The 25637-nt window shown below is 38.9% G+C and overlaps 2 protein-coding genes across 3 annotated transcripts; one reads left to right on the top strand and one right to left on the bottom strand.

Annotated features, from left to right (window-relative positions):
• The first annotated feature begins 977 nt into the window (after positions 1-977).
• LOC149302270 (COP9 signalosome complex subunit 7b-like) lies at positions 978-11782 on the top strand. Of its 2 annotated transcripts, XM_089482623.1 has the most exons (6): positions 978-1139; positions 2869-2944; positions 3990-4078; positions 5173-5375; positions 10476-10581; positions 11624-11782. In XM_089482623.1, exons 1-6 carry the CDS (start codon positions 978-980, stop codon positions 11780-11782), a joined length of 795 nt encoding a protein of 264 aa, XP_089338749.1. The 2 variants fall into 2 exon arrangements, with proteins under 2 accessions (XP_089338749.1, XP_089338750.1); XM_089482624.1 differs by lacking the exons at positions 2869-2944; positions 3990-4078.
• An 8870-nt stretch (positions 11783-20652) lies between these two features.
• NPPC (natriuretic peptide C) lies at positions 20653-24185 on the bottom strand. Its single transcript, XM_089482694.1, has 2 exons — positions 24093-24185; positions 20653-20907 (listed from the first exon to the last, which is right to left on the bottom strand). The coding sequence occupies exons 1-2, from the start codon at positions 24183-24185 to the stop codon at positions 20653-20655; spliced, it is 348 nt and encodes a 115-aa protein (XP_089338820.1).
• Positions 24186-25637: the final 1452 nt, after the last annotated feature.

Below are 25637 nucleotides of genomic sequence, written 5' to 3'. Positions count from 1 at the left end.
GTTTGCTTATGACAGTTATCTGCAACTTTTGAGAACCCATGAGGGTATTTACAGAGATAATATACATTGGAAAGAGATTAAATAGGAATAACATCTGCATACTAGAAAAAATCGATAACAATGTATTATGTTTCGAAAAACATCCGTCCCCTATAAACCAAATTCGTTTTGCCAGGAAAAGTGTTCTGTGCACCAATCGTGTTTCCGCCGGAACATTGTGTGCTGAGCGCTTGTTTCCGGCGGAGAGGTAGTCACACCGGACCTGGCGCTGTCATGGCTGCCTGACAACTGCTCGGTGCCTCCTAAGAGAGAACAGCCTGACTACAACAGCGGTGCCGTTAGGTGCAAGGGGTTGGGGGAGCTGTGGGGTTGGGTGTGGGGAGTGTAAGATAAAAGTTTGGGTTATTTTTATGGTTACCGAGAAGACGCTAGGACGTGAGGCCTGATGATAACGGGCCGGGCCCGGTCTTGTCTCCCCGGTGACCGGCACAAGAAAAAGGGAGAAATGCGTTAAAATTAGGGAGACCTGATAGGGCTGAAATGTGAAGGGGTGAGGGTAATGTGGTTGAGGAGAGTGAGGCTGGAAGCCAGGTCCGCTGCTATTATATCTGACTCGTGATATGTGGTATTTGAGGACAGTGTCTGGGCTAGTAGCTGGGCACCCTGGCGTGAATGATGCATATTTTCCATCCATGATCCCATCAAGCCACTGCCACGGGGGGAGAGAAAATTGAATTTAGTCACTGTCACCTATTGAAGATGCAGCCTACTTTAACTCATGTGTTGCTCTATATTTATTTTAATAGGGCTTTGTTACTGAAAGCTCTTCTTATGACTCATAGCAGAGAAGGATATTAGGAACTTCTTGGACTGTGGTATATTTTAATTATTGTTTGCGGAGTGGTGTGATATACTATTATGTAACTTTGGTTTTCTAATGCCTTCTTTTCTTTACCAGATTTTAAATTAGAACTAGTATGGCTGGAGAACAGAAGCCATCCAGTAGCCTTCTGGAGCAGTTTATTTTACTAGCGAAGGGAACGAAAGGCTCTGCTCTTCCGGCTCTTATAAACCAAGTATTGGAAGCTCCGGGAGTTTATGTGTTCGGGGAGCTTTTAGATTTACCCACAGTGCAAGAGGTAAGAAACATTTAGACAATTATCAAATAGTCAATTGTGGTTGTATGTGTATTGATGATAGTTAAGAGTCTAGAAAAACAATACAGTAATGGGTGGAGGTATTACACATATTTTCAACTTAACATTGAATAAAATACATATCTGGTTGTATTCAGTGAAGATGGCAGAATAAATATATTTATTTTGGTAAATTAATTCATATAATTGCCTTTGGTTAATATAGCAACCATTTATTGGAGACTGCTATATTTTTCTGTTCTTGCAAAAGGATCCTTGCGAAATGATTATCACAGCATTTTCATGCTCAAAATATGTTTTTATTATCCGATGCTCTATGTTTGTATTAGTATAGGCAAATCAGGTATTCTGGGTCTTCTGTGTTTTTTACAGAACTCTCAAGTAATTGTTTTAGGCAGAGATAAATGGTCAGCATGTAACATTGTCGTACTAGCGGTTGTGCGTTAACTACATTTCTAATGCACGTTTTTAAAAAGTGATCTTACCATCATAGCAAATAAAAGTCCATAAAGAAGGTATTCCACCCACTCTGCTGAATGTAACAGTTTTGTAACTAAATGCTATGTTAGAAACATTTAATGTCTAATTTTGCATTGTTCATAGTTTTGCTTGAAATGCTTAATTGGCATGTGACACAAAAGCAGGCATTGATAGGTTGTTGCCATAGAAACTGAACAACATACTCTACCAACCTTGGTTTATAAAAGGCGTCACTGACGACTTTGGACTGTTGTCTCAAGGACAAATATGGCAATATTCATTTTTTTTTAATGTCCTACCAACCACTAGAATGGTCCATCCAGGGAGAGAACACTTCTTTGGCTTCTCTGGTGATTTTGGTTTTCCATCTACTGGCTGAAAATCAAGGGAGTTGTAGATCAACCCTGCATACGTTCAGTAGTTAAAATCTTAGTTGAACATTAAAAACCTTCAATACCTAAAATTGACTGAATTTTTGTGTTGGTTTAACACAACCTGAGGCCATTGCCCAAGTGATCTAAATACAGGAGTTCAATAGCACACAGAACTTGGCCTAGTCTAACAGATATCAAGATCTGCAAATGCTAAGAGTAAGATGAGGAAGAGTGATGATGGTAGATTAGAGTAGAATTTAAAATATACGTGACTTCTGAAGTATTGAATGTAAATGGCCGTACATCAGATTACTATAATAAGGTGAGAAGACTTGACAATTCGACCTTTAGATGTTCGAGAAATATTCATCGGCTGCTAGGGGTTTTCAGTTACTTGGAAGCGTTCGGATAATAGAAACATAGAAAGCGACGGCCCATCTGAATACTTTACTTAGTCCCTGGCCTTATCCTATATATAGCTTAGCCTTATGCTTATCCCATGCTTGCTTAAATGTCTTCACTGTATTAATAAATACCACTTCTACTGGAAGGCTGTTCCATGCATCCACTACCGTTTCAGTAAAGTAATATTTCCTGATGATCACAACAACCCTCTACTGTAAAATGGAGCAGTAAAACCAAAATGACAAAAATATCTGAAATGGTACGGTCTCTTTAGTAAAAAAAAGATTACATGTATGTTGGGTATTTGTTTTCTTTCTAATTGTAAAACATTTCCTTTTATTCTGGAAGCGATGACACATAAGCGCTGTACATTTATATATTGTTTTATTAATGCGAGTTTTACAGCTGGATATTTTGTTCCCAACTTTGTTTATTTTTTCTGTCTAATAAAGCTTGCTGATGGGCCACATGCCGGCTACTTTCAGCTTCTGAATTTGTTTGCTTATGGAACATATCCGGATTATGTTGGTAAGAAAACATTTTTTTCTCTATTTCTCTCTACTTCAAACATGGGAAAAACCATTCAACATGTGTACGCCCTGGATGCAAAATGTGTCATAAATATCTGGACACTGAGGCTTAAAATTTTAATATTTTGGTGTTTTTTGTATTTTAATAACTGTCAGTGGCTGATACAGTCAAGTGGTTTTTGGTGCACAGTACTTAGGACAAACCCTCATTACACAAATTGGTTTAAGGAATTAGCAAATGCTGTTCTTTGCAAGTAGCAAGGTGCTCCCAAAGTTACTTTTAATTTCAGATTGATACAGGAGATATTTACTGCGTTTACTGTATTTCTGTAACATTAAAACAAGTATTTCTCGGTGCAAGAGCAGGCACCGAAAAAATGGTGAGTACGCTGAGCTGTTTGACGACTTTCAAGTATCACACAGAAAATATTCAACGCGGCAGTTTTTATCCGAACAGTTAGGTTGGTATATAATAGTGATGACATTGATCCCCAAGATCATCACAGTCAAGTAAGCTACATGAAGGTTGTTCTAAATCCTCGCTGAAATTGGGGGAGTAACAAGCCACTTATATGTTTGATTGGCCTCGTGGATGGAGTTATACTTCTTTTAGCACCAACATAGACTAACCTTGTTAATCGTACCGTATGTACTCGTGTTTCGCATCTTGGTAAAAGGCATTTTTCTGTTTGGATAACGGCAACATAAAAAACATCAGAACTCCAACACAAAAAAGATGTCAAAATAAGTCTCATAACCTTGCCTTCCATATTGAAATTAGAGCAAGGATGTATTTATCCCTCAGCTTCCTTCTATTTTGAACCATATTTTACATTTAGTGTCTGTGTTGGTGAGGTCCTTATTCTATTATTTGATAAAGGTTTACCATAGATTATCACTGGACACAAAGGGCCTTTAATCTGAAATGTTAATGAATGTGTTTTTGATATAAACTCTGAGTGCCTTGTGTTTTGGGACAGTTAGATATATAGGTATATATTGATTGTTGCTGGTTTACCGTGAAACTCTTCTGTCTTGTTCAGCAAATAAGGGCAGTCTTCCTGAGCTATCCGCAGCACAGAAGAACAAGCTGAAACATCTGACTATCGTGAGCTTAGCATCAAGGATGAAGGTATATAAACGTTTGAAGTGTACTTTAAATGGCAGCAATGCACATGATATTGTAATGGGCAGCTATTCTTTATTTCTTTGTTCCTGGGGTGGTCTTTGTAGTTTTGGTCATTACAGTGTGTTTTTACATAGCTACATAGCCGTAGTGAAATAATCCTCATCATCATCGCATCAGTGTGTCCACAGTGGATATTTTTCAGATGCAATTGCATTATATTCAAAAAAGTAACTAAACCTGCAAACAAAGAACAAGGAGTTATTACCCACCACAGCCAATCTGTATTCAGAATAAGCTACATAGTGGGACATATTGTCCTGGATAAATAATGAATTATGATCATAGGTTGTAGCAGCTGTCCTCCATTCATGGGAAAATGGCACAGATTTCCCCAGGTATACCCTCTGTCATCTATATATGATTGTTATGGCAACAGGGTGTGTTTGTGTGCCTTTCTTTCTAAACTAGTACCTGCCTAATAATAATACCTCGGTGTAATAAATTACTAAACAAGTGTTTAAAAAACATACCCAATTATTGGTTCCAAATATGCACAGACCCTAAAATGTGATTGGTATAGACATGTAATTATCATGCTTTTTTTTTTTTTTTTTTGTAGCTCTGCATCTCTCCCATTTTCTCTGTCAGTGTTCTTTTCCTATTTGTGTTTTTTGCTGGGCTTGTTAATAAGATGATATAACTAAGCAAGGATGCCAACTGTACTAATTATTAATGCTTTGTCAAAAAATACTTGTCTTCCTTTGATGTATGATAAAGGGGGTAAGAGATTCCTGGAGCTAGCTTCACAATAAAGTGAAGAATATCTGTAAATATGTTACTATCTTACCTGGCATGTTGCCATCTTTGGGGAACTGTTACCTTTTGCTATTCCTGAAAACATTATACTGTACAAAAATGAGCAATGTTTTAAAACCTTTTGGATAATGTGATTTTAATCTGATACCAGTAATAAAAGATTTGATGTGAATTCTTCAAAAAGTAGCAACGACTGATATTGCATCACAGCTAGCAATAAACTGTTTAGTCCAAACAATGTGTATAAACTGAAATTTGTTTATTGCATACATCTCTTGTAGTGTATTCCTTACTCTGTGCTGCTGAAGGATTTGGAGATGAGGAATCTTAGAGAGCTAGAGGATCTGATCATAGAAGCTGTTTACACGGACATCATTCAGGGCAAACTTGATCAGCGAAACCATGTGCTGGAAGTGGACTTCTGCATTGGACGGGACATTCCCAAGAAGGATATCAGCAGCATTGTGAAAACTCTTCAGGAGTGGTAAGGAAATGTTCCAGTCTCCTAAATGAATCATTATGAAGTCCCTCAAGAGCATTTGGAATCACAGTAATTTAAATTGGTATTGGTAGAGGCGAGGGAATTTAAACTTATATGGGATAGGCATAAAGCCAGCCCTGAATCTAGAACAAGACCAAAGACTGATTGCTGTCAGAATCTTTAGATCAGGAAAAATGGACAGCTAGATGTGCAGAATGGTTCTTGTGTTATTCTGTTTCTATATCCAATATATATCACCTATGGAATACACAACTGTTGATCCTCCATGTACATCAGATGTACAATTAATTGGCTAAATATACATACCATTCCTTTTCTCATTCATATCTACCAGTAGTTTAAAAACATTATATACCAGAGTGTAATTATTAACCATTATAGAGGCAATCATCAGTAACAGTAACAAAAATATATATATACACTGCTCAAAATAATAAAGGGAACACTTAAACAACACAATGTAACTCGAAGTCAATCACACTTCTGTGAAATGACACTGTCCACTCAGGAAGCAACACTGATGGACAATCAATTTCACATGCTGTTGTGCAAATGGAACAGACAACAGGTGGAAATTATAGGCAATTAGCAAGACACCCCCAATAAAGGAGTGGTTCTGCAGGTGGTGACCACAGACCACTTCTCAGGGGGACCCCCCTTGACTGCTAACGACGGCATGGTGCCGTCGCTAGCAGTCCCAGTCAGGTGCTAATGACGGCACCATGCCGTTGCTAGCACTATCTTACCTTGATGGAGGTCTGTGGACCCCCATCACCACCTACCCCGGAGATCTGTCCTTCACACTGAAGGGCATCACTGGGACCACCCCATCCAGCCGGTGACGGCACGCGCAATGACGCGATGATGTCACCGCGCAACTTTATTAATAACTGACAATTGTCAGTTAAAGCGGTATGGGGGCATGCTGCTTAGATGCCTGTATCTCAGGCATCTAAGCAGCTACAGACCCCCAACATATACCATTGGAAAGGTAATCGCCTCACCTTTCCAACTTGTGAAAAAATAATAAAAACTATTAAGTAAAAAAAATTAAAATGTAAAAAAAAATGATTTGGGGGTCTCTAAAGGAAGATAAATAAAGATCAAAATTGCCTAGAGACCCCCAAATTAAATTACCTAAACATAAACTAGTTTAACTTAAAAAATAAAAGTATTCTAGCTAAATAATCACTGTGGTAGCCAATGTTACCACAGTGATCGTATAGCTATGAAAAGTCACATTCCCTTTTTAAAAATGGCCGATACTAAATTTTAACCCCATGATCCCTTTGATCATGGGGTTAAATTTAGCCAATGGTAGAGGAAAGCAATTTTTGAAATCCTGATGAACTAAATATTAGTAAAATCAGCCATTTAGCCCGTGCGGTACGTGAGTAACCATCTCATCCCTGGAGCCCCTTGCATTTTTACTGCAAAACTTATTTTTGCTGTAAAAGTGATTTTTTTTTTTTCTCTCCCTTTACCATAATTTTTTTCGGATTGTAAGGGGAAAGAATGGTGTGTGCTACTGTGAGTAAATGTATGGAAAGAATGGCGTGTGCTACTGTGAGTGAATGTACGGATTGTATGGTGTGTGCTTCTGCGAGTGAAAGGCGTGTGAATGGTCAGTAATTAGGGTTGAAGCCTTGACGTGGCATTACTGCTCACGTAAGAAGTTAAATTATGGCAGAAAAAGTACACATTTGCAAAAACTACACCCCTTGGCGCGTCAAATGAGGGGCTGCATGCGTTTCTAGTACAAACCTGGAGTGCGCAAGACACAAATGAACATGTCGCTATGGTTAGAAAAAACATATTTTCTAGCCAAAGCGACACATTCCATCATTATTTGTGCACTCAACTTTTGTCCTAGAAATACGTGTAACCCCTCATTTGAAGTGCCAAGGGATGTAGTTTCTTGAAATGTATACTTTATGTACCCTAATTTAACTTCCCAGATGTCTAAATTTAATTTTTTATTTGTTTTTATAAGTGTGATATTCACTTATTTGTTGTGCATGTCAGATTTGTGATACAAATACAAATAAGACCTCATTTGCTGCAGCTGGGGGTGTAGTTTCTAAAAATATATAGTTTTGTTGGCATATTTTAACATCCCAGGCAGCTAGAGCTGTTTAATTGATGGCAGCCATGCATTAAATTTAAAGATGTCTTTTGTGATAGTCTAGTAAATTTAACTTTTAGCAATAAAATAGTAGAAAAACACAGTCTACTGTTCTCAACTTCTGTTTATTTTAGACCGGTTACCTACTACAAATATTTAGCAACACAGATTTTGATATTAGAGTTTAGAAAAATAAATTTACAAACTAATTTTTATTTAGTCGGAAGTTTTTTCCCATTTTTGGCTATATTTTGCAAACCTGATGAGACATACACATATAAAAATTGTATATTTGGAATCTGCTGGGTGTGCTGAAAAAAACAATATATGGTTTGTATAGTTTATTCCCAAGGAATGCCGAAAACCAGCTTAGCACCCAGGTGGGAAATGGCTTAGCAGCCAAGGGGTTAAAGGACATTACATCAAAGTTGGATCAGCCTGTAGTGTGGTTTTCCATTTTGATTTTGAGTGTGACTCCATATCCAGACCTCCATGGGTTGATAAATTTGATTTCCATTGAGGATTTTTGTGTGAGTTTGTTGTCGGCCCATTCAACTATGTAAAGACGAAAGTATGTCATACGATTAGTTCATTCATTCAGATCTAGGATGTGTAATCTTAGTGTTCCCTTTAATTTTTGGCGCAGTGTATATCAATACCAGCCCATCAATGTACACATTTGTGCTGACAATTTAAAAAAAAAAAAAAAAAAATCGCAATAGCCTCTTCCGCAATTAACTCCATTAGGGTGCTAGTTACTCTTTCTAGGGCTGCAACTAACGATTATTTTCATAATCGATTAGTTGGCTGATTATTTTTTCGATTAATCGATTAATCGGATAAAAATATGAATGTACTTTTTTCATTTATTTAAAATAATTTAATAAACAAATGATGTTAAATACAAACGCAGAATAAAAAAAAAAACGGATAAAATGCATTTCTTGTCTTTATTTCCCAACCAGCCCCCCCAATTTATGCACAATTGAGCACAGGCTTGCCACGCTGCCTCCCAGACATGCCACTCCACACTGCCTCCCACATATGCCACTCCACGCTGCCTCCCACATATGCCACTCCACGCTGCCTCCCAGACATGCCACTCCACACTGCCTCCCACATATGCCACTCCACGCTGCCTCCCACATATGCCACTCCACGCTGCCTCCCACATATGCCACGCTGCCTCCCACATATACCACTCCACGCTGCCCCCCCACATATACCACTCCACGCTGCCCCCCCACATATGCCACTCCACGCTGCCCCCCCACATATGCCACTCCACCCTGCCTCCCACATATGCCACGCTGCCTCCCACATGCACATTTGAGCCCAGGCTTGCCACGCTGCCTCCCAGACATGCCACTCCACGCTGCCTCCCACATATGCCACTGTGCATGATACGCCCTTTACCCCCTGATACACCACTCCATCCTCCCCAGACATGCCACACTGCCTCCCAGACATGCCACGCTGCCCTCCCCACATATGCCTTATATATCGTATATGCCTTATACCCCCAGATATCTCATAGTCCCCTCAGAGTCACAGACCATACTTTTATAAATAAGTACTGGGTTAATCTTCACTGCCCCCAGGATTTAGATTCCCCTTAGTCTGCCCCCCTTTACCTCTAACTGCGCTTTAAGTTAACTTTATTAAATTAACCCTCAGTCCTCATCATTAAATTAACACTAAACACCCCATTAACCATAACTACCCCTAAATTAACTCTAAATACCCCATCAAACACAACTACCCTAAATTAACCCTAAACACCCCATTAACCACAGCATCCCCTAAATTAACCTTAAACACCCCATTAACCACAACTGCCTCAAATTAACCCCAAACACCCCATTAACCACAGCTGCTCCTATATTAACCCTAAACACCCCATTAACCATAGCTGCCCCTAAATGAACCCTAAACACCCCATTAACCATAGCTGCCCCTAAACACCCCATTAACCATAGCTGCCCCTAAACACCCCATTAACCATAACTTCCCCTAAATTAACCCTAAACACCCCATTAACCATAACTGCCCCTAAATTAACCCCCACCTCCCCTAACTTTCAGCAGCCCAAATATTAATTTTATGCTTACAATTAGATGAGTGTCACAGCCATGTGGTTCTGGCCTTCTGGGAGAAGGAAGGGGCGGGGCCAGTTGTCACAGTGATTACAGGGAGGGGCTGGTAAGTAGGAGCTGCTGCTGTGAGTCACTGAAACGGATTATATAATGAGGGGTATTTTTCAGAGCGTTTGCTCTGAAAAAACCCTCATTTTATAATCGATAAAAATCGATTCAACTAATCGATAATGAAATTCGTTGGCAACGATTTTCATTATCGATTATTATCGATTAGTTGTTGCAGCCCTAACTCTTTCTATGTCCATGTATAGCAGAATGAAAAATAGCCGATTTTAAGATGTAAAAAAAATTAAGTAACTTCCCAACACACACACCAGCCAGTATCAACTTACATAATTGTCTGGGTGCAGCATAGCGTTCTCTTTTCTTTAGATAGCCCCGACAATCTACGCAGCGCTTAATACAATACATATATTCAAGGGGTATAACAAGAGGAGAATTGACGGACTAACTGATACATTAGGTGAAGAGGGCCCTGCTCGCAAGCTTACAATCTTGAGGTATAAATCCCATTGCCATCTAAATGGTATAAATAATAGGTGGGTGAGCTTTGGAATGGATATCTGTTATAGTATTCTAGTAGTGTGGATCCTTCAAGTGGCTTCAGGCATTTTTCTTTTAATCAAACTGATCAAGGGTCCTTTCGTTTTCAATTAATTTGTTTCCTCCATGTGTTCTTCTGTGAGATGCTACAGTAGCAGCAGGTGAATAACACAGAACAGGTCCATTATATAACCATGTGGTTTTGAACTGAGGAAAATACTTTCTGAATCTTCTTAATCATTTCATGTGTTTTAGGTGTGATGGCTGTGAAGCTGTTCTAATGGGAATTGAACAGCAAGTTCTAAGAGCTAATCAATACAAGGAGAATCATATTCGGACCCAGCAGCAGATTGAAACAGAGGTGAGTCCACGTGTGCAAGTATGTAACGTGACCAGGGAATGTATTCACTAAATATGGCGTTTTCAGGATAGTTGCAAGTTCCAGCTCATTGGTATCGCCATGCATCATGAAGGGGGGGGTTCTCTGGGAAGAAGTTATATGCCTCAAAAATGTGGGTGGAAAATCTCAGACCTTGGTCTTGGTTTGTATTCCCTTACTGTGTAAAAATCTACAACTTCTGCTGTTAGGCTGTTCCACCATCTACCACCCTCTCGGTAAAGTGGAACTTCTTTCTGTGTAAGCCTCTGCCCCTCTAGTTTTAGACCTAGACCTTGTGTCCCAACATTTTTAGAATTTTTTTTTTTCTCGTGGACATTCTTTAATCAATTTTTGTATTTAAATCATTCCATCTCTTCGCTCCTCTAAGCTATACATATAAAGATCCTTTAGTCTGCCTCATAATTTAAATCATGCAAACTTTTTTCCGTTCTGTTCTGTACACAGGTCTATAGGTGAGGCCTGACCAGAGATTTGCACAGTGGCATAAACATCTCCCTCTTATTGCTTGTTACGCCACTAGCTATATGTGTAATAGATATATGTGTATGTGTGTGTGTGTGTGTGTGTGTATATATATATATATATACAAATTTCAATAAGCTGGGTTTGTCTCAAAAGAAATGTACAAGAGTAGTGTTTGCAGAGGTGACTGAGAATTGCAAGTCTTTGGTATTTATTGTTTTTCCAGCAGAGGGCACTGCATTGCCATTTTAACGTGCTTGCACATTTGCCTTGTTCTCTCCTTTTTGTTTTCCATGTATTGAGATGTTTCTTTTGTACTATATCCACAGGTTCATGCCGCTGTAGCTTCCAAGCTCTCATACTACTTTCTTTTAACTCTGTTATCGAATTTATTATGGGCACCAGTGGAAATCACTATTGGTTTACTGAACCCCTGTCTGTCAATTGTGTCTTACCCCTTGAACATATGTATTGTGCAAATTGTTGGCGCTGTAAAAATAAGTCTTTTTGGAGGAAAAATAAGCTTTTCATGTTTTATTAGGTGACAAATATAAAGAAGACTCTGAAAGCAACAGCCTCTTCATCTGCTCAGGACACTGATCAGCACCTGGCGGAACGGGAGGGTCCCCCTCTTGCTGAGCAGCGACAGCCCACCAAGAAGATGTCTAAGGTTAAAGGTCTGGTGTCCAGTCGCCATTAATGGAGCCAAGAACAGGGAGGAGGCTCTGGGAGGCACACGATTGCTCCCATTTTGTTTACAGACTAAACCATCGGTTGCTAATGTATCAGCCTTTTCCCACCCAAGACCCTCAGAGACGCAATCCGCTAGGAGGAACAGGGAACCCATTAGCACTTACTGTGCTGTGACCCAGTTTGGTTTTGCGACTCCTTGTCCGTGCAGAACAGGACACGTTGCCTAAAAATTCACGGATCCTCCTCCCTCCTAAAGAAGTTTGCTGAGAGTTACTTCCATGCACGGCAAGATCCTATGCCAGTAAGAACATTATCAAAGCCACTGCTTGTTAGCCTGTGGTTACAATGGCTGTATTTTAGTAATCTTTGAAGATGTAAAAACATCTAAACCACAATGAGAACCATTCTGTCCAAAATTCTCTATAAAAGCCCCTTTGCCTCTAGTATTTTTTTTCATTTTTTTCCCATTTCGCCTTAGGAATCTTAAAGATCTTAATTGTACGTATTATATCATTTCATATATAGGAGGGAATACAGCATTAGAATCAATGAGGTACCATGTAATACAAACACGGCACCATTATTATACCTAAGAATTGAAAAAATATTAAAATCACTTTGCAAACTGATGAAAGTTCTCGGGAGTAGGGAGGTATAGGAACTATGGTCGATTTTGCAAGCGCTTGTTTGCTCTCAGGTGTCAAAAACTAAGGTGAGTTTGGTAATGTTTATATCTCCAGTGGTCACTCTGGGGGTAGAATATGAGTTGAAAAGAAAAAAATAAACACATTTGTAGCTTTTGTGACATTGAATTAATGACTTGCTTCGCTTAGGTCTTAGAAACTTCCAGAGAGGGCAAAACATTGGTCAGGGATCTAGAATTGTACTCCCTCACCAAAAAGCCCCCTCCATTAATCTGTATGGGGATAGCAGCCACATGTCTGCCCTCTAGACATCATTCAGTTGCCTGTATGTATTTGCCAGCTCTGGTGGTGTGGAGCCAATTTAATGATACACATTTACCCTCTCTGTGCTTCTAATCTCCAAATAATTATTAAAAACATACAAAACCACATCAAGTGTCTTTCTCTCACATGTTTCAGCAGATACATATTTATTATGGTTGTCCAAAGGGCATAAACTAATGGTCTCATCTGCAAGATCATATGCAAAAGTCGAGATAACCCACGCTCAGATCAACATATAAAGCTTTATCTGTTTTAGGTGGAAGTTACTTGTGTGTGTGTGTATTTCAAACTTTGGGGTTTATTCACTATAAGCCTGAGGTGCACCATGATTTGGGCCTCTTTTGACTCTTCAGGGGTCCCCAAAATATGGACAAGAACTAACATTTGCTTATCCTGAGCGCCACCTGTGATAAGGACACATAATAAGGGTATCGCCTGCTACAGTTGAAAGGCAAACTGATGAAACGCAGCAGAACCAGAGCCTAACAAAGGAACCGAATGCAAGTGGAGCAGACAAAACCACAGTGCGAACATCAATAGACACATAGAAGGCAAACACTGAATCTAAACTGGAAACTAAAAGGCAAATTCCAAGGAAGAGACCCATAGCTTGTGTGACTGGCTTTCACTTACATTATAAGTGCTTTTCTTTTTAATATGATTTAATATTTATCTTTTCTGGAGTTGGATGACTTCAAGGGAAAAAAAAATCTAAAATATGTGATCGAATTTATTTACAAGTAATGTTCCACTTAAACAAAACATTAATTGCTGCTCTGTAGCATGTTGAGCAAATAAACCTGAAAGGGTGTGTAATTTTATTGTTTCCTCTTGAGATTTAATAATATGACAACAACACAGAATTTAGCATGAAGCTTATTCGGTTTCTATGGCAACAAACATCAGTGCCAGCTTTTGTCACATGAAAACCTTTCCCTAAAATTCAGAATGATTAAAGAGTTTCTTCATAGGGGTTGGATGCCCAGAAGTATTATGTTTGATTACAATGCTCTTTGTAATACTTTATTTAGTTTAACAGTTTAATTCAGTAGAGTTAGTTGAACAGCCATATTAATAATAACCAGACGGTTCCAAATTCATCAGGATTTATCCCTAACATGACTCTTTTTACAAACCGCAGGTGGCTTCTAATTCCAGGCATATCTGTTCGCTTGCTCTTTTCGCCAGCACTAGGTCTATTTGTGCCTAAGGATTTCACAACAGAACCTTTACCCCATTAAACATCTTAATCTTAAAAATAGCTTGTGGGAATAATCCAAAAAGGCTGTAACTGTTCCCAAGTTTAGCTTTGTGGAGGTTTCTGGAGCAGACCTTCAAGAGGAGTGGATTTAAAAACACTGGTTACATCAAGCGGAGAGCTGCCAGTGCCTAGGAGTCAATGCTTTGAATAATTTTACATCATGCATATACATTGTGCTTGTTAATTCATAATACAGTTACCAACCTACCAACCTGTAACTGGGGTTGACGCTGTCCAATGGGGGACACAAGTTGGTTTTTTTTGTTTTTTTATGAAGTGTTTCTGGATTGGATTTGTCATTTTACATGGAATGTGAAGGGCAGTACCTCTTTGGCTTTTTAGTTGGACTAATAAATTAGTTAAATGGGCTAAGAACTGAATGGTCAAGTCCGTGGGATTTTTTCTCTTTAAGGCACTATAATTTCAATTTGTGGATTTTCTAATGCAAATATAAAGCTGTTCTAGGATTAATTGCAATATAAAACATAACGTGCGGGTGTTTGATATTTTATGTTTTGTTACTACTCCATAATACAGTCTCTTTGAATCGGAAATATTTTGTATTTGTTAAACAATCGCACTGTTTTTTGCTGAAAATCAATACACGATTCGACCGCCCTTCCTGCCATATGCCATGTTTTCATAACACTGTCTTTTACCGTGAGCTTGTTTGGCTGCTAGATTCTGGAAGGTGTCATGAGGCTCATATAAGCTGATGTTGCTTCCAGAGGCAGTTTTGAACTCTTTAATGAGCGGTGCTACACGCTTCAGCACTCGGTGGTCCCACTCTGTGACTGTGCATGGTCTACCGCTTTGTGGCTGAGCTGTTTTTATGCCTGGGTGCTTTCACTTCACAATAAAAGCACCTACAATTAACCGGGGCAGATCTAGCAGGGCAGACATTTCATGAACTTGGCAAAGTCACTAAGCTCTTCAGTAAGACCCATTCTACGGCCAATGTTTGTATATAGAGATGGCTGCCTATGTGCTTGAATTTATACAGTGTGTGTGGCTGAAACACCTAAATTCAATAATTAGGAGGGGTGTCCACATTCTTTTGGTCATATAGTGTATATTATAAAACTATGCATAATAAGGTGCTAACGTTTTTCCCCTTTTCAGAGGATTATACTTTGTAATAATAACGCAGTGAGATGAGGTTTTCCATTTTACTGCAACTAATATACAGTTTCAGTATCATCTTTAAAGCAGGCTCTCACTGTTGACTGGTACAACTGGACTGGGGGGCCACTAGGGAGACTTACAAAGGGCCCTTGGGTTATTAAAGACAGCCCTGGCAATAAGGCTTTGCAAAAGAAGAATGAATCTCCATTTTCCAAGGTATCACTACATTTCCAATTTGTGGAGAATAGGTTGTGCTCAATGTGCTCATAGAGTCTGAGGAAGTGATTGTGATGGCAATTTATTATGGCAAATATAAATTACAAAGTAAAAAGGTTTCAGTAGCTCTGGGCAAAAAACTAAGAATAAAATGTATAAATTTATAAATTAAAAGTATAAAAATAAGCATAATGAGCAGAGCTAAAGGCCTGCACGTTTAAGACAAAAAGGCAAGCGGAAATCTAGGTGGAACACGATTTGCTATTGAGTCAGGGTTTTTTTTTTAAAACTGCTTTATTAGGTTTTGAATGCTGGAATATATTAGGAGAAAGAATTAATTTACATTACTGGAGCCTATAAGTAAAGATATTTCTGTTTCCCCAAAAAAGGTCAGTTAAGATAGCTGGAGGTCTATTTTCACACTACAGTTATGGGTGTCTCGGCAACTGGAAAACAGCCGGAGCAAATTGGTTTATCGGGTTGCAGAAATATATCTGAAATATATCAGTGAATTCCAGATTTACATTTCTTGAACCAATAAGACCGGCTCAGGCACAGAGACCCAGAATACCCTACTACATGTACTTGATGAATATTAAATGTGTTCACACATTTACCGTAACTATATACACACATATATATATATATAGTGTGTATACATATATATATATACACACAAGTTTCCACAAAGAGCACGCTGCAATGTGGAGAAGGGACAGACGATGACCCATGTCTAATGCCTTTGCGCCTTTCTTTTCTGGGTAAGTGGGTAGCCATGGCAATCTTCATGAACATCTTTCATGTGTGGATGCATTTTGTTCCTTTCAGTAGTTTGTTGTTGATGTATTAGGAAGTGGTGATTTGTCACTATAGTCATTATAGTAGGAATATGTTTCCCTATGTTATTAGATTAGGTATATTATTGTCTGCGTTTTCAGAGAGGGTTGATGCTCTCACCTTCTGCTTCTTGAAAAAGCTATTTTTGAATACTTGGATGACTTGTCTCTGTGACGTATGTATTTTAAAATACACAGCTCATGGCATCTGAAGGAGTAACGATGAAATTCTGGTATCCGGCGTGAGGTACTAAGTTATGTGTGCTTAATACCTGTACATTAAGAACATTAGAAGTGGTGAGAGGTACCCTTTTGGATTCACCAGTTTAGAGTAGATTTGCTTTTTCTGGGTGCAGATGTAGAGGAATGAAAGCGTCTAAGTGCTGGAAAACACATTGCGACCATGTTTGTAGCAAGTTCCTGGAGAATTCAGTGGGACTCATTTCAGCTAAACTTGGTAAGTGGGCATAGTTTAATAACACGAGGTGTCTGCATACTACAAGGAGTAGGGTGCAGTAGAAGGAGTAGGACTCAAGCAAAAGGCTGTGTATTGAGAGGCAGCGAGTGGTTTGTATAAAGTGTAAAAAGTGTAGAGATCTGTGTCCCAAAGGCACATAGCTTAGCATGGTGTGTGGAGGCAAGTTTCAACAAACACTATGAGAAAGAAATTGCTGTGTTGAGCATTCCACACATATTAAAGTTAAAATACATATTGTGCATACATTTATTGCATGCGCTACATATACATGTGTTAATCCATTTATGTATTTATACATGTCCACAGACACAGGTTCCAGATGTGTACATAGTACACAGTGTACATAATACACAGTGGGAGAAGAATGAGTGTACCCTATGGATCCACCTTTTCCAGTTCCTAAATCTAGTTTATTAGGTTACCTTGCATTGCTGGTGTTGCCTCTTCTTTTTAGAGATAATATAACTGTAAAAAATGGTTTTTTTCTAAATCTTATTTCAAAGGCACTAACAAAAGTACATGTTTTGTTTCTACTTAGGCTATTCTGCCACTGTTGTATTGAAACTCACATTGGACATTATTTATTAGTCGGTGAATAAAGTCCATCGGGTTTATCCATTAGCATATTCTGCTGTGCTGGATAATTATGTGGGTGCATTAAAGATGGAAGATAACAATGATAATAGTCTTGAAAAAAGTCAGCTGTACAGGTAACAATATGTGGTTTAGGAATGTCATGGGCATAGTTGTTGATAGGCCTTGGAGCCAACAGAGCTTGGGTTGAAAATCTTTGTTAGATCCCCACATCAGACTTTCAAGGCTAGCTCCTGTGGTAGACAGCATGGAATCTGACATACCACGCTCAGACAGATGCGATCCAAGCCAATTTTCAGCATCGGAGTGGTGTGCAATGGTGAAAACTGATTTAATCCTCATCATATTTCAGTTACCTATACACGTTAACAAGTGTGCAACCTGTAAAGCCAGATGATGGTAGCTATCTGATCCCCAAAGTATCTTTCTGAAACCTACACATAGATAAGAAGACTCTCTATAGAAGCTTAAAAGCCACAGTCACACATGACACACGCATACAGACACTCACACGAAGCAGACGTCATGACACGTAAAGTCTTGGTGCTTGTGGAAGCTGACAGCCTTGTGTCCAGTCTATCTGCTTCCCTGAATGCAATCTAAATATAAATAACGACAACTCACGACTATAAATGGAATGAACATTTCTTTTTCTTTTATCTTTAAAATGTTTCAACTATTTAGGACAAAAATGTTACAATGTTTGACCCCGTTCATTTAATTACATAAATAAAAGTTCTTTATAAATATCTCTTTATAAACAATATAAATAGCTTTACAACATAAATACATTGATGCGAGGTGTGAATTTACAGACAGCTATGCCAGCATTTCTTTTATGTCATATTGTCTTGCATACATAATGTTCTAGGAAACCTAACCCTTATGCTGCTGGAAAGGAGCCATTACTTTTTGCCAAGGCGTGTGAGGCCCCCAATGTGAAACGATTCATTGCGAGTGTAGGCTCGCTGTCTAATGTGCTCTGCTCAGCCTGAGTGCTTGTTGGTCCACTCAGTTTAGAACAGGCTTTGTCAGTTATATTGTTTACCTTTTGGATGCTGGAGTGATGGGCAAATGCAATGCCCAGTCCTCTAACACAAAAGGGATTAATCTCCCACTCATTTTCTTAATAATCCAATATTGACTGAAACAGCGTTATATTAACTCATTTACTTGAAAGTAAACCATGTAGTTTGAAACGTAAGATTTTATTTCCAAGGCTTATTCGGTTGTAGCCATCTAATGCCGACAAGAACCTGGCTTGTTACAGAGTTTAATAGATATATAGGGGCAGTTTTCTATACCTCTTGTCTAATTCTACTTTAAAACTGTTGAAGAACCTAATCCCCAGAGCAACCCAATGGCACACAACACTGATGGATAATTTGGTCTGGATCATCTGCTGGTAACTTTGTCCCAGCTGCAAGTTATGTATTGCAGGAGTCTCGATTAAACTGTAAATTCCCTGTACCAATTGCTGCACCGTGAACGCAACAGTGCTTTAGTTAGATTACAAGTAAAAACACAAAAACAATACTTTTACATCTTAGCTATGTCATACGGAGCATCGACAAATTATTTACTTAATTAGCTTTGTCAAAAGTGACTTCTAACACACAGGATTAGAATTAGTTGAGCAGCCAGTAAAATTAAATTAAACAAACTAACCTTCCCTTGTGATAGTACTCGGGAGACGACCCAAAATGCGTCATGGTTTTATCTTACTCCTGTTTTGAATAGGTAAACTTTACATAAATCTGACAAAGACTGGCAGCTAAACGCCTGATGTGCCTTATTACACTCCAGTCAGAAGCAGAAAACTTATTTTGAACACCTTGAGCTGTGATGGGTCTAATCTACATGAATTAAAACCAAAATGGCATAAAAGGGGTTTAAGTGTGACCTAGAGAAGATGTCCATGAGACGGAAACGTCAACAGGCCATGAGCTAGGAATGGATTGGCACATACAGAGTTTAGACGCCTCCTACACGTGGAAAACACGCATGACAGTCTGCTTGGCCACCAAAAGGTGAAGCACGTGTCGGAACGCTGATATGTAAACATCTAGGCAGCCCTCATTACAGATGTGAACACAACACGCACGTGTATGGCTCTTGTGCGCTGGGAACAGAATGAAGACAGAGATGTGGTAACAGCAGGTCCTATGTCCCATCGTACCGGCCTGTTCCCCGCTGAGGAAATCTCTTGCATATGGAAACGTAAGATTCTCAGCTGGGCGTCTACTCTAAGACAGGATAACGACCAGTGATCAGAAAACCGTTGTCAGTGTTCGGAGCCTGGAAGAGAGAACACTCTGGATTAGTTGCGGCTATTAGTATGTGGCAAGCCAGATTTCTGACTTCTCTCATACAGCACTTCAAGCTTTGTAACAGCACATGGAAAAACGCAGATGGAATTATGATCCCAGTTATTAATAACACAGCCTGGGATTTTCACTGCCAGGATCCTGGGAAGCACAGCTTTGGCTTCAAACCATTCATTTTCCTCGAGTTGTCTCTATTCCTCCCACCACCTCACATATATTGCAAACTTCACAGTGCAATTAAATACTTTTCAGATTATTCCGAGTTAATATACTATATTTGCACTGAACTAATCTGTGTGCTTTTAGAATTCACATGAAATATAAGTGGGGGTTTATTCATTGTGAAGGGCAAAAACTGGTGAGTTTCCCTTGCAAAAAAAAACAAGTTGGCCGTGAATATAGGGAGATAAAATGTATCATCTTGCGGCAAATCAGCTAGTTTTAATATATGTACCCCAGAAATTCATCCCTATTACCTGAAATTGCAAATGTTTCTGTAAATACTTAAGTGTGTATTTAAAAATTTAAGTATTACATTGTGACCCTAGATGAAGTTATACTCAGTGACCATCCAATCAATCAGAAAATATTTGAACATGTATTTATTAATATTTAACAGATGAATTTGAAAGAAAAATCTTCTGTAAAACACAATTTTACAATTTGGTTATTCTATGGTTCCTATTCTATGGCATAAAAGAAACGTTTTGGCTGGAGATCCAGATTTTTGACACAGTATTATTTCCTACAAGGAACATGAGCAGATGGTTCAGCCAGCAACCTGTAATTAAATTATTATTTTCCATCTAAAACAACTGAAAAAGTACATTTATAATTTCCAGTACAATTTGTATGGATTCAAGGTTTTCTGTGTGAATTTTAGTTTTTCTTCTTGCACCCGACGGTTGCACATTTAACCTGTGCTAGCTAACATATCGCATCTGCAGAAAACACACAGCTGATTAAATCAGTTACTGTTACTCAAGATCACTATGTATGTATAAGCTTGTATATACGCACTTAGTTTACAATTGTACTTTTAACTTACCGCCACTAGATGGTGCTCCAACTTCTAGCACCCCAAGCCGCTCATGGATCCGATTCGGTCCAGTTTGAGGCCAAAGCATCCTTTGGATAGACCTTTCTTGTTTATGCCTTTAAATTTGCGGGTATTGGGGTGCTCGTTTAGTAGTCTTGCCCAGGCTGCTCTGGAACGGGTGTCAGCACGCAGGTCCCGTAGAAGCCTGGCACGAGTTTTAGGGTCGATGTTTCTTTCTCCAGAAGCTAAATATTCAGCCAATTCCTCACCCAACAAAGCCCGAAGTGACTGCAAAATATAGAAGAAAAAAGTAGGAATAAATTAATTCAATGGGTTATATTTGTCAAGTTACAATAAGGCCAACTCTTTTGTTAAAGCTTTTGCTCCAAATTTATCGACAGTTTGGAAGAGGCCAAGGGAATAGCTTTAATTGATAAGTATAGTTCAAACATTCTAGAATGGACAAAATATAGGATGGTAGCATATCTAGATAATGGTGTGAATTCTGTTCTAACATTTTTGAGGCGACCTAAAGCCTCTGTCATCCACATATCTTCATTGACCCAATAAAAAACCATCTAGTTGGTTGGGCAGACTAGATGGGCCGAACGGTTCTATTTTTCTATATTTCTAGTAACACCACTGATAAGTGGGTTTCTGGGAGTGATCTATTATTTAACTGGCTTTATGTAACCGCAACCAGCTAAGGAAGAAACGGGTGGTGAGATTAAATCAAAACCAATTATGCTACACATCTCTCATGTAGGTAGTTTTCAGCTGAGTTATATACTGTTGATCCTGGAGAAGAGGTATGAGATTAAGAAACCGATATACAAAAGAAAAGCACTACATTTAAAAAGACAGTGGAATCCTATTAAATGCAGTCATTGTTAAATCTAGATTTGTGGTTCCCATTGTGTTTTACAGTAGAACAAGGATCTTAATCTTTATCAATCCCCAAATCCATGAGTATAAAGGCATGGATTGGTGAAGCCTGGCTCTAACAGATTTTGTGGAATAGAACTCCCATCATGTTCTGGCAGTCTCCAAATAGCAGAACACGTCCTATAACCGACATCCCTAGTTAAGGCATGACATCCCTTGGTTTTCTACCCCTGGCTTAAATGCAGTTCTTGGCTGGCTAAGCATAGTATCTAAATATTATAGTCCACGGCAGTCAGAGACTATGTATGCCTATTTACTATATAGTTTACTCCAAATCCATCCTCAAATGAGCTGTTCTTGGGGTGAAATGCTTGTCACGTTTAACACGTCCAATCCTTATAAAACGGGGTATATTGGGCCATAAAATACATTGGTTGCCCAGGGAGTCATTTCTGCTGACTGGATGGTGGACTCTGAGCTGAAGGGTTCTTGTTTTTTTCATCTTTTTTTATTATTATTATTTGAATCACCTGCTGTGAGACTAACACAGTGATTAACCCTTTAGCTTCCAACGATGACACCAAAGAACGCCATTTACCACCTGACATACAGCATAGCTAAAACCGTTCTGTTGGCAACCACAACGTTAAAACAATAACCCAGGGTAGACGGCAGAGCCAACACAATAGTTTCAGTATCCTTAACATTACAGGAGTTTCAACCGCAACAAAATGTTTAAAGCAAATACCAGGAATATTAAACTAATTGCGGTCTGTTACATGCACTTTAATAGACTGCTAACAGTTTGGAGCACACTCTTGGCTTTACCTCATATCATCTGTCCTTACTCGCACTGTATATTATTACATACTCTTTTAACCATGTTGGAATCTTGAAAACCACTGCATATACCACGGGCACCCTCATGAATGCAGACATTCTGAAGGTCCACGTGAAACAGCTGCACAGCATAAGTGCATACAGTAGCATGTTCATGGAAGAGGTTAATTCCAAGGCCTCCTAGGGTGTTTTTTTTTAAGCTAGCAGGTGCATCCATAATACCAAGTGTCTCTGATTTAAATATAATATGTCAGACAGCCACCTGCTGAACTAATTCTGGGACGCTCGTTAATGAATATAGTTTGTATCTATGATTCTCGCTACCTAGAAAACACAAGTTATATCCAGAGTTGAATAAGTCAATTTATCCCACGCTGCTCCACCAAGCCCACTTTTTTCACTATCAATGTATTTATGTACACATGAAACTTAAGTCTTTCTAGGGTGACGTTATTTCTTGCATGCAGTCATTCAAATAGTTTCTAGTTGCATGAATTTATTTAAACAAAGTTTCAACACAACAGGTGATCGGCCCTATGAACTATGTGCATTTATGAGAGGTTATGAGAGGTTACAGTGACAATTACACAGAGATGCAATATTTTGAAAACGTAATCCAAATAAGACAGATCATCATTTCCTGCGCCTCAGACAAACAACAAAAAAAGATTCTGCTATCTTTATAGATATTACACTGTGATTTTTGACAATTCCCATCCAAGGGTTAGATTACATACTTAGTGTTGTAATACTGGGCACTCAGTCTTTACCAGCTGTGGACCTGAAGAGGGGGAGAGTGGGGGATATGTCAGAGCATCCTCTGGTACCCAGCCAGGCACCTGGAGTAGGTCACAGTGTTGTCAGCGTGGATTTGGCACAGTCCTACTAGTGGTCTGTATGTGTGGTCTTGACAACACAGTTACAAATCAAATGAGCCAAATATCCTCCTACGGGATGTAATGCGTGTCTGCGTTCGTTCTAGAATTGAATTTGTAGCTTAGATTTTTTTTTTGCATTCTCCAAGGACAAACAGGATAACCTGATTTCTAGTTCCATATAAAATATAATTCCCTAACTAGACAGGTTTTCAGATGATGTTATAGGCACTTGTCAACATCCCTTCATATGGTCAGAGGGCACCCCAACGGTGGTAAAGATTGGTTCAAAAACGGCCAAGACTTTGAATGGCAATCTTTTTTTGATCAATCTGGTTTGATCTCTACAGAATTTTCAACCATACAGATTTACATTTTTCATTCAATGTGTCTGTTTCAGTATTTAGTTCAAATAAGAAACATAGTGGGAAAGAATACCATGCAGCCACATCTATTTTAGAGAACATGTACAAAATATATATATAATGTGTTCATATGTAATTAGGTGCATTAGCATACATCAATGATACATATTAACATGGTTTATTGCACACATTGACATACAGAATGCCAGGTTTCCTCTCCATACAGGTCTCAGCCCTCTCACACCACCCTCTTTAAGGTCCCAATGGCCACTCCATACACCTGTCTTCAAGCAGGATCAAGTGGAACATAACAGTCTAGGAGACTTGTGTCCTGAACCCACCCCAGCCTTCCAAGGAGGTTCCAGATTGGGTGGATTTTAGGAGGTATCAGGGCCGTTAGTTAACTGATCAAGAAGAGGACCTACCTTGGAGAATGTGTTTCCTATACAACTAAGAGAAGAAGAGAAGCAATGCAAGTGAGAGTCCTAGACTCCAGGTGAGCACTCACCTTCTGATGTGTCTGAGCAGTGGGCTTTGCCTCCATCTGCACACACAGCACAGCCAGCACAAGTCCCCAACCGAGTATGTGAAAGAAGTGCATCCTGATTCTAGGACTTTGTTTCTTCAGAGTGGAAAAAAAAATCCTCAAGTGTTACTGTTACAAAAATACAACTAGCAGAAGCGCTGGAGTTGGCTTCAAATCCCTCCTCCTCCTTTCCTGCTCCTGTAACACACTGTGAACTCATATCAACACCCCATTCATTTTATAAACCCAAACTGGTGACGTCACCTAATAGATAGGAGGTAACAGCAAGTCCGAGTTAAATGACTTAACCCTTTTTTGTTAGAAAGCTCCATTTCAAATAGTTTATTTGCTTATATATATATATATATATATATATATATATATATATATATATATATATATGGCAAGAGAATAGCATAAATCAGGAATATACATATATATATATATATATATATATAAATAAATATATATATACAGAAATATATATATATCAAATAAATATATATACACATAAATATTTACAAATATATATCTACACACAAATAAATATATATTCACATAAATAAATATTTACAAATATATATATGTATATATATATACAAATAAATATATACATATACATACACATACAAACACACACCCTGGCACCACTATTTTATTTATTCTCAGAAAGCAAAAAGTCCACACCCCAACTCAAGGGATGCAAGGGTTAACACATCATCTGGCACCGCTGGATTTCTGCTTTATTCATTAAAATAAATAGGAGACCTAAAGTATCCGAATCTAGAAGCATTTCAGTGTTTCTAGAGGTTTTGCTAATGGGAAAGCAGAGGGTGCCAGTGGTTTTTTTTTTTCAGCTACCCCTTTGGGTTTTAAGGAAAGGCTTTCGAGATAAATCCATTCTGGATGCCGATTACAGAGATCCCCATGCAAATATTGTTCATTGGCTAACTACCCTGTGGCTGAGAAGCACATTTGGATCATCATACCAGGATTCTCTGATTTACGCTGATGCCTGCATCTTTGAGTCACTTATTGTGCAGCTTATTCTCCTAGCGATCCCCTGGAATTGTGCACAGCACACATATACACGAAGCATATACATATATACATTGATGTATGCTCTCACACACGTAGTGAAAGGGATCCCAAGCGTGTTACAGAAGGTGTGACTGTACAAAGAGTATTTATACTTTACTGACTAGTGCAGAGATATATCGGGAGAGGATCTGAGATTAACTCCACACACAGTGCAGTGATTGGAATGAAATATATCCTCGTGCTTTGGTTTGAACTGTGTTCCCATTATATTACAGGGCTGGGGTGCTCAGCTATTGCACACACTTGTTTCAATGTAGATCGCAGATACCGATCCCTGTCTGACTCTGCTCCTGGTGATCATGTTCCTCTGCTATCCTGGTCAGCCTCTGTGATCTGTGTCTCAGCACCAGGGATTGATAACAACTGGCATCAGTGCTGCTTCTAACTACAAATCCCAGGATGCTTAGCCAGATATTCCAGGTAGTG

This window comes from Sceloporus occidentalis, unplaced genomic scaffold (assembly GCF_023333645.1).
Source record: "Sceloporus occidentalis isolate IW3139 unplaced genomic scaffold, rSceOcc1.0.p SCAF_19, whole genome shotgun sequence".
Taxonomy (NCBI): Eukaryota; Metazoa; Chordata; class Lepidosauria; order Squamata; family Phrynosomatidae; genus Sceloporus; species Sceloporus occidentalis.
This window is presented reverse-complemented; position numbering and strand designations above follow the sequence as displayed.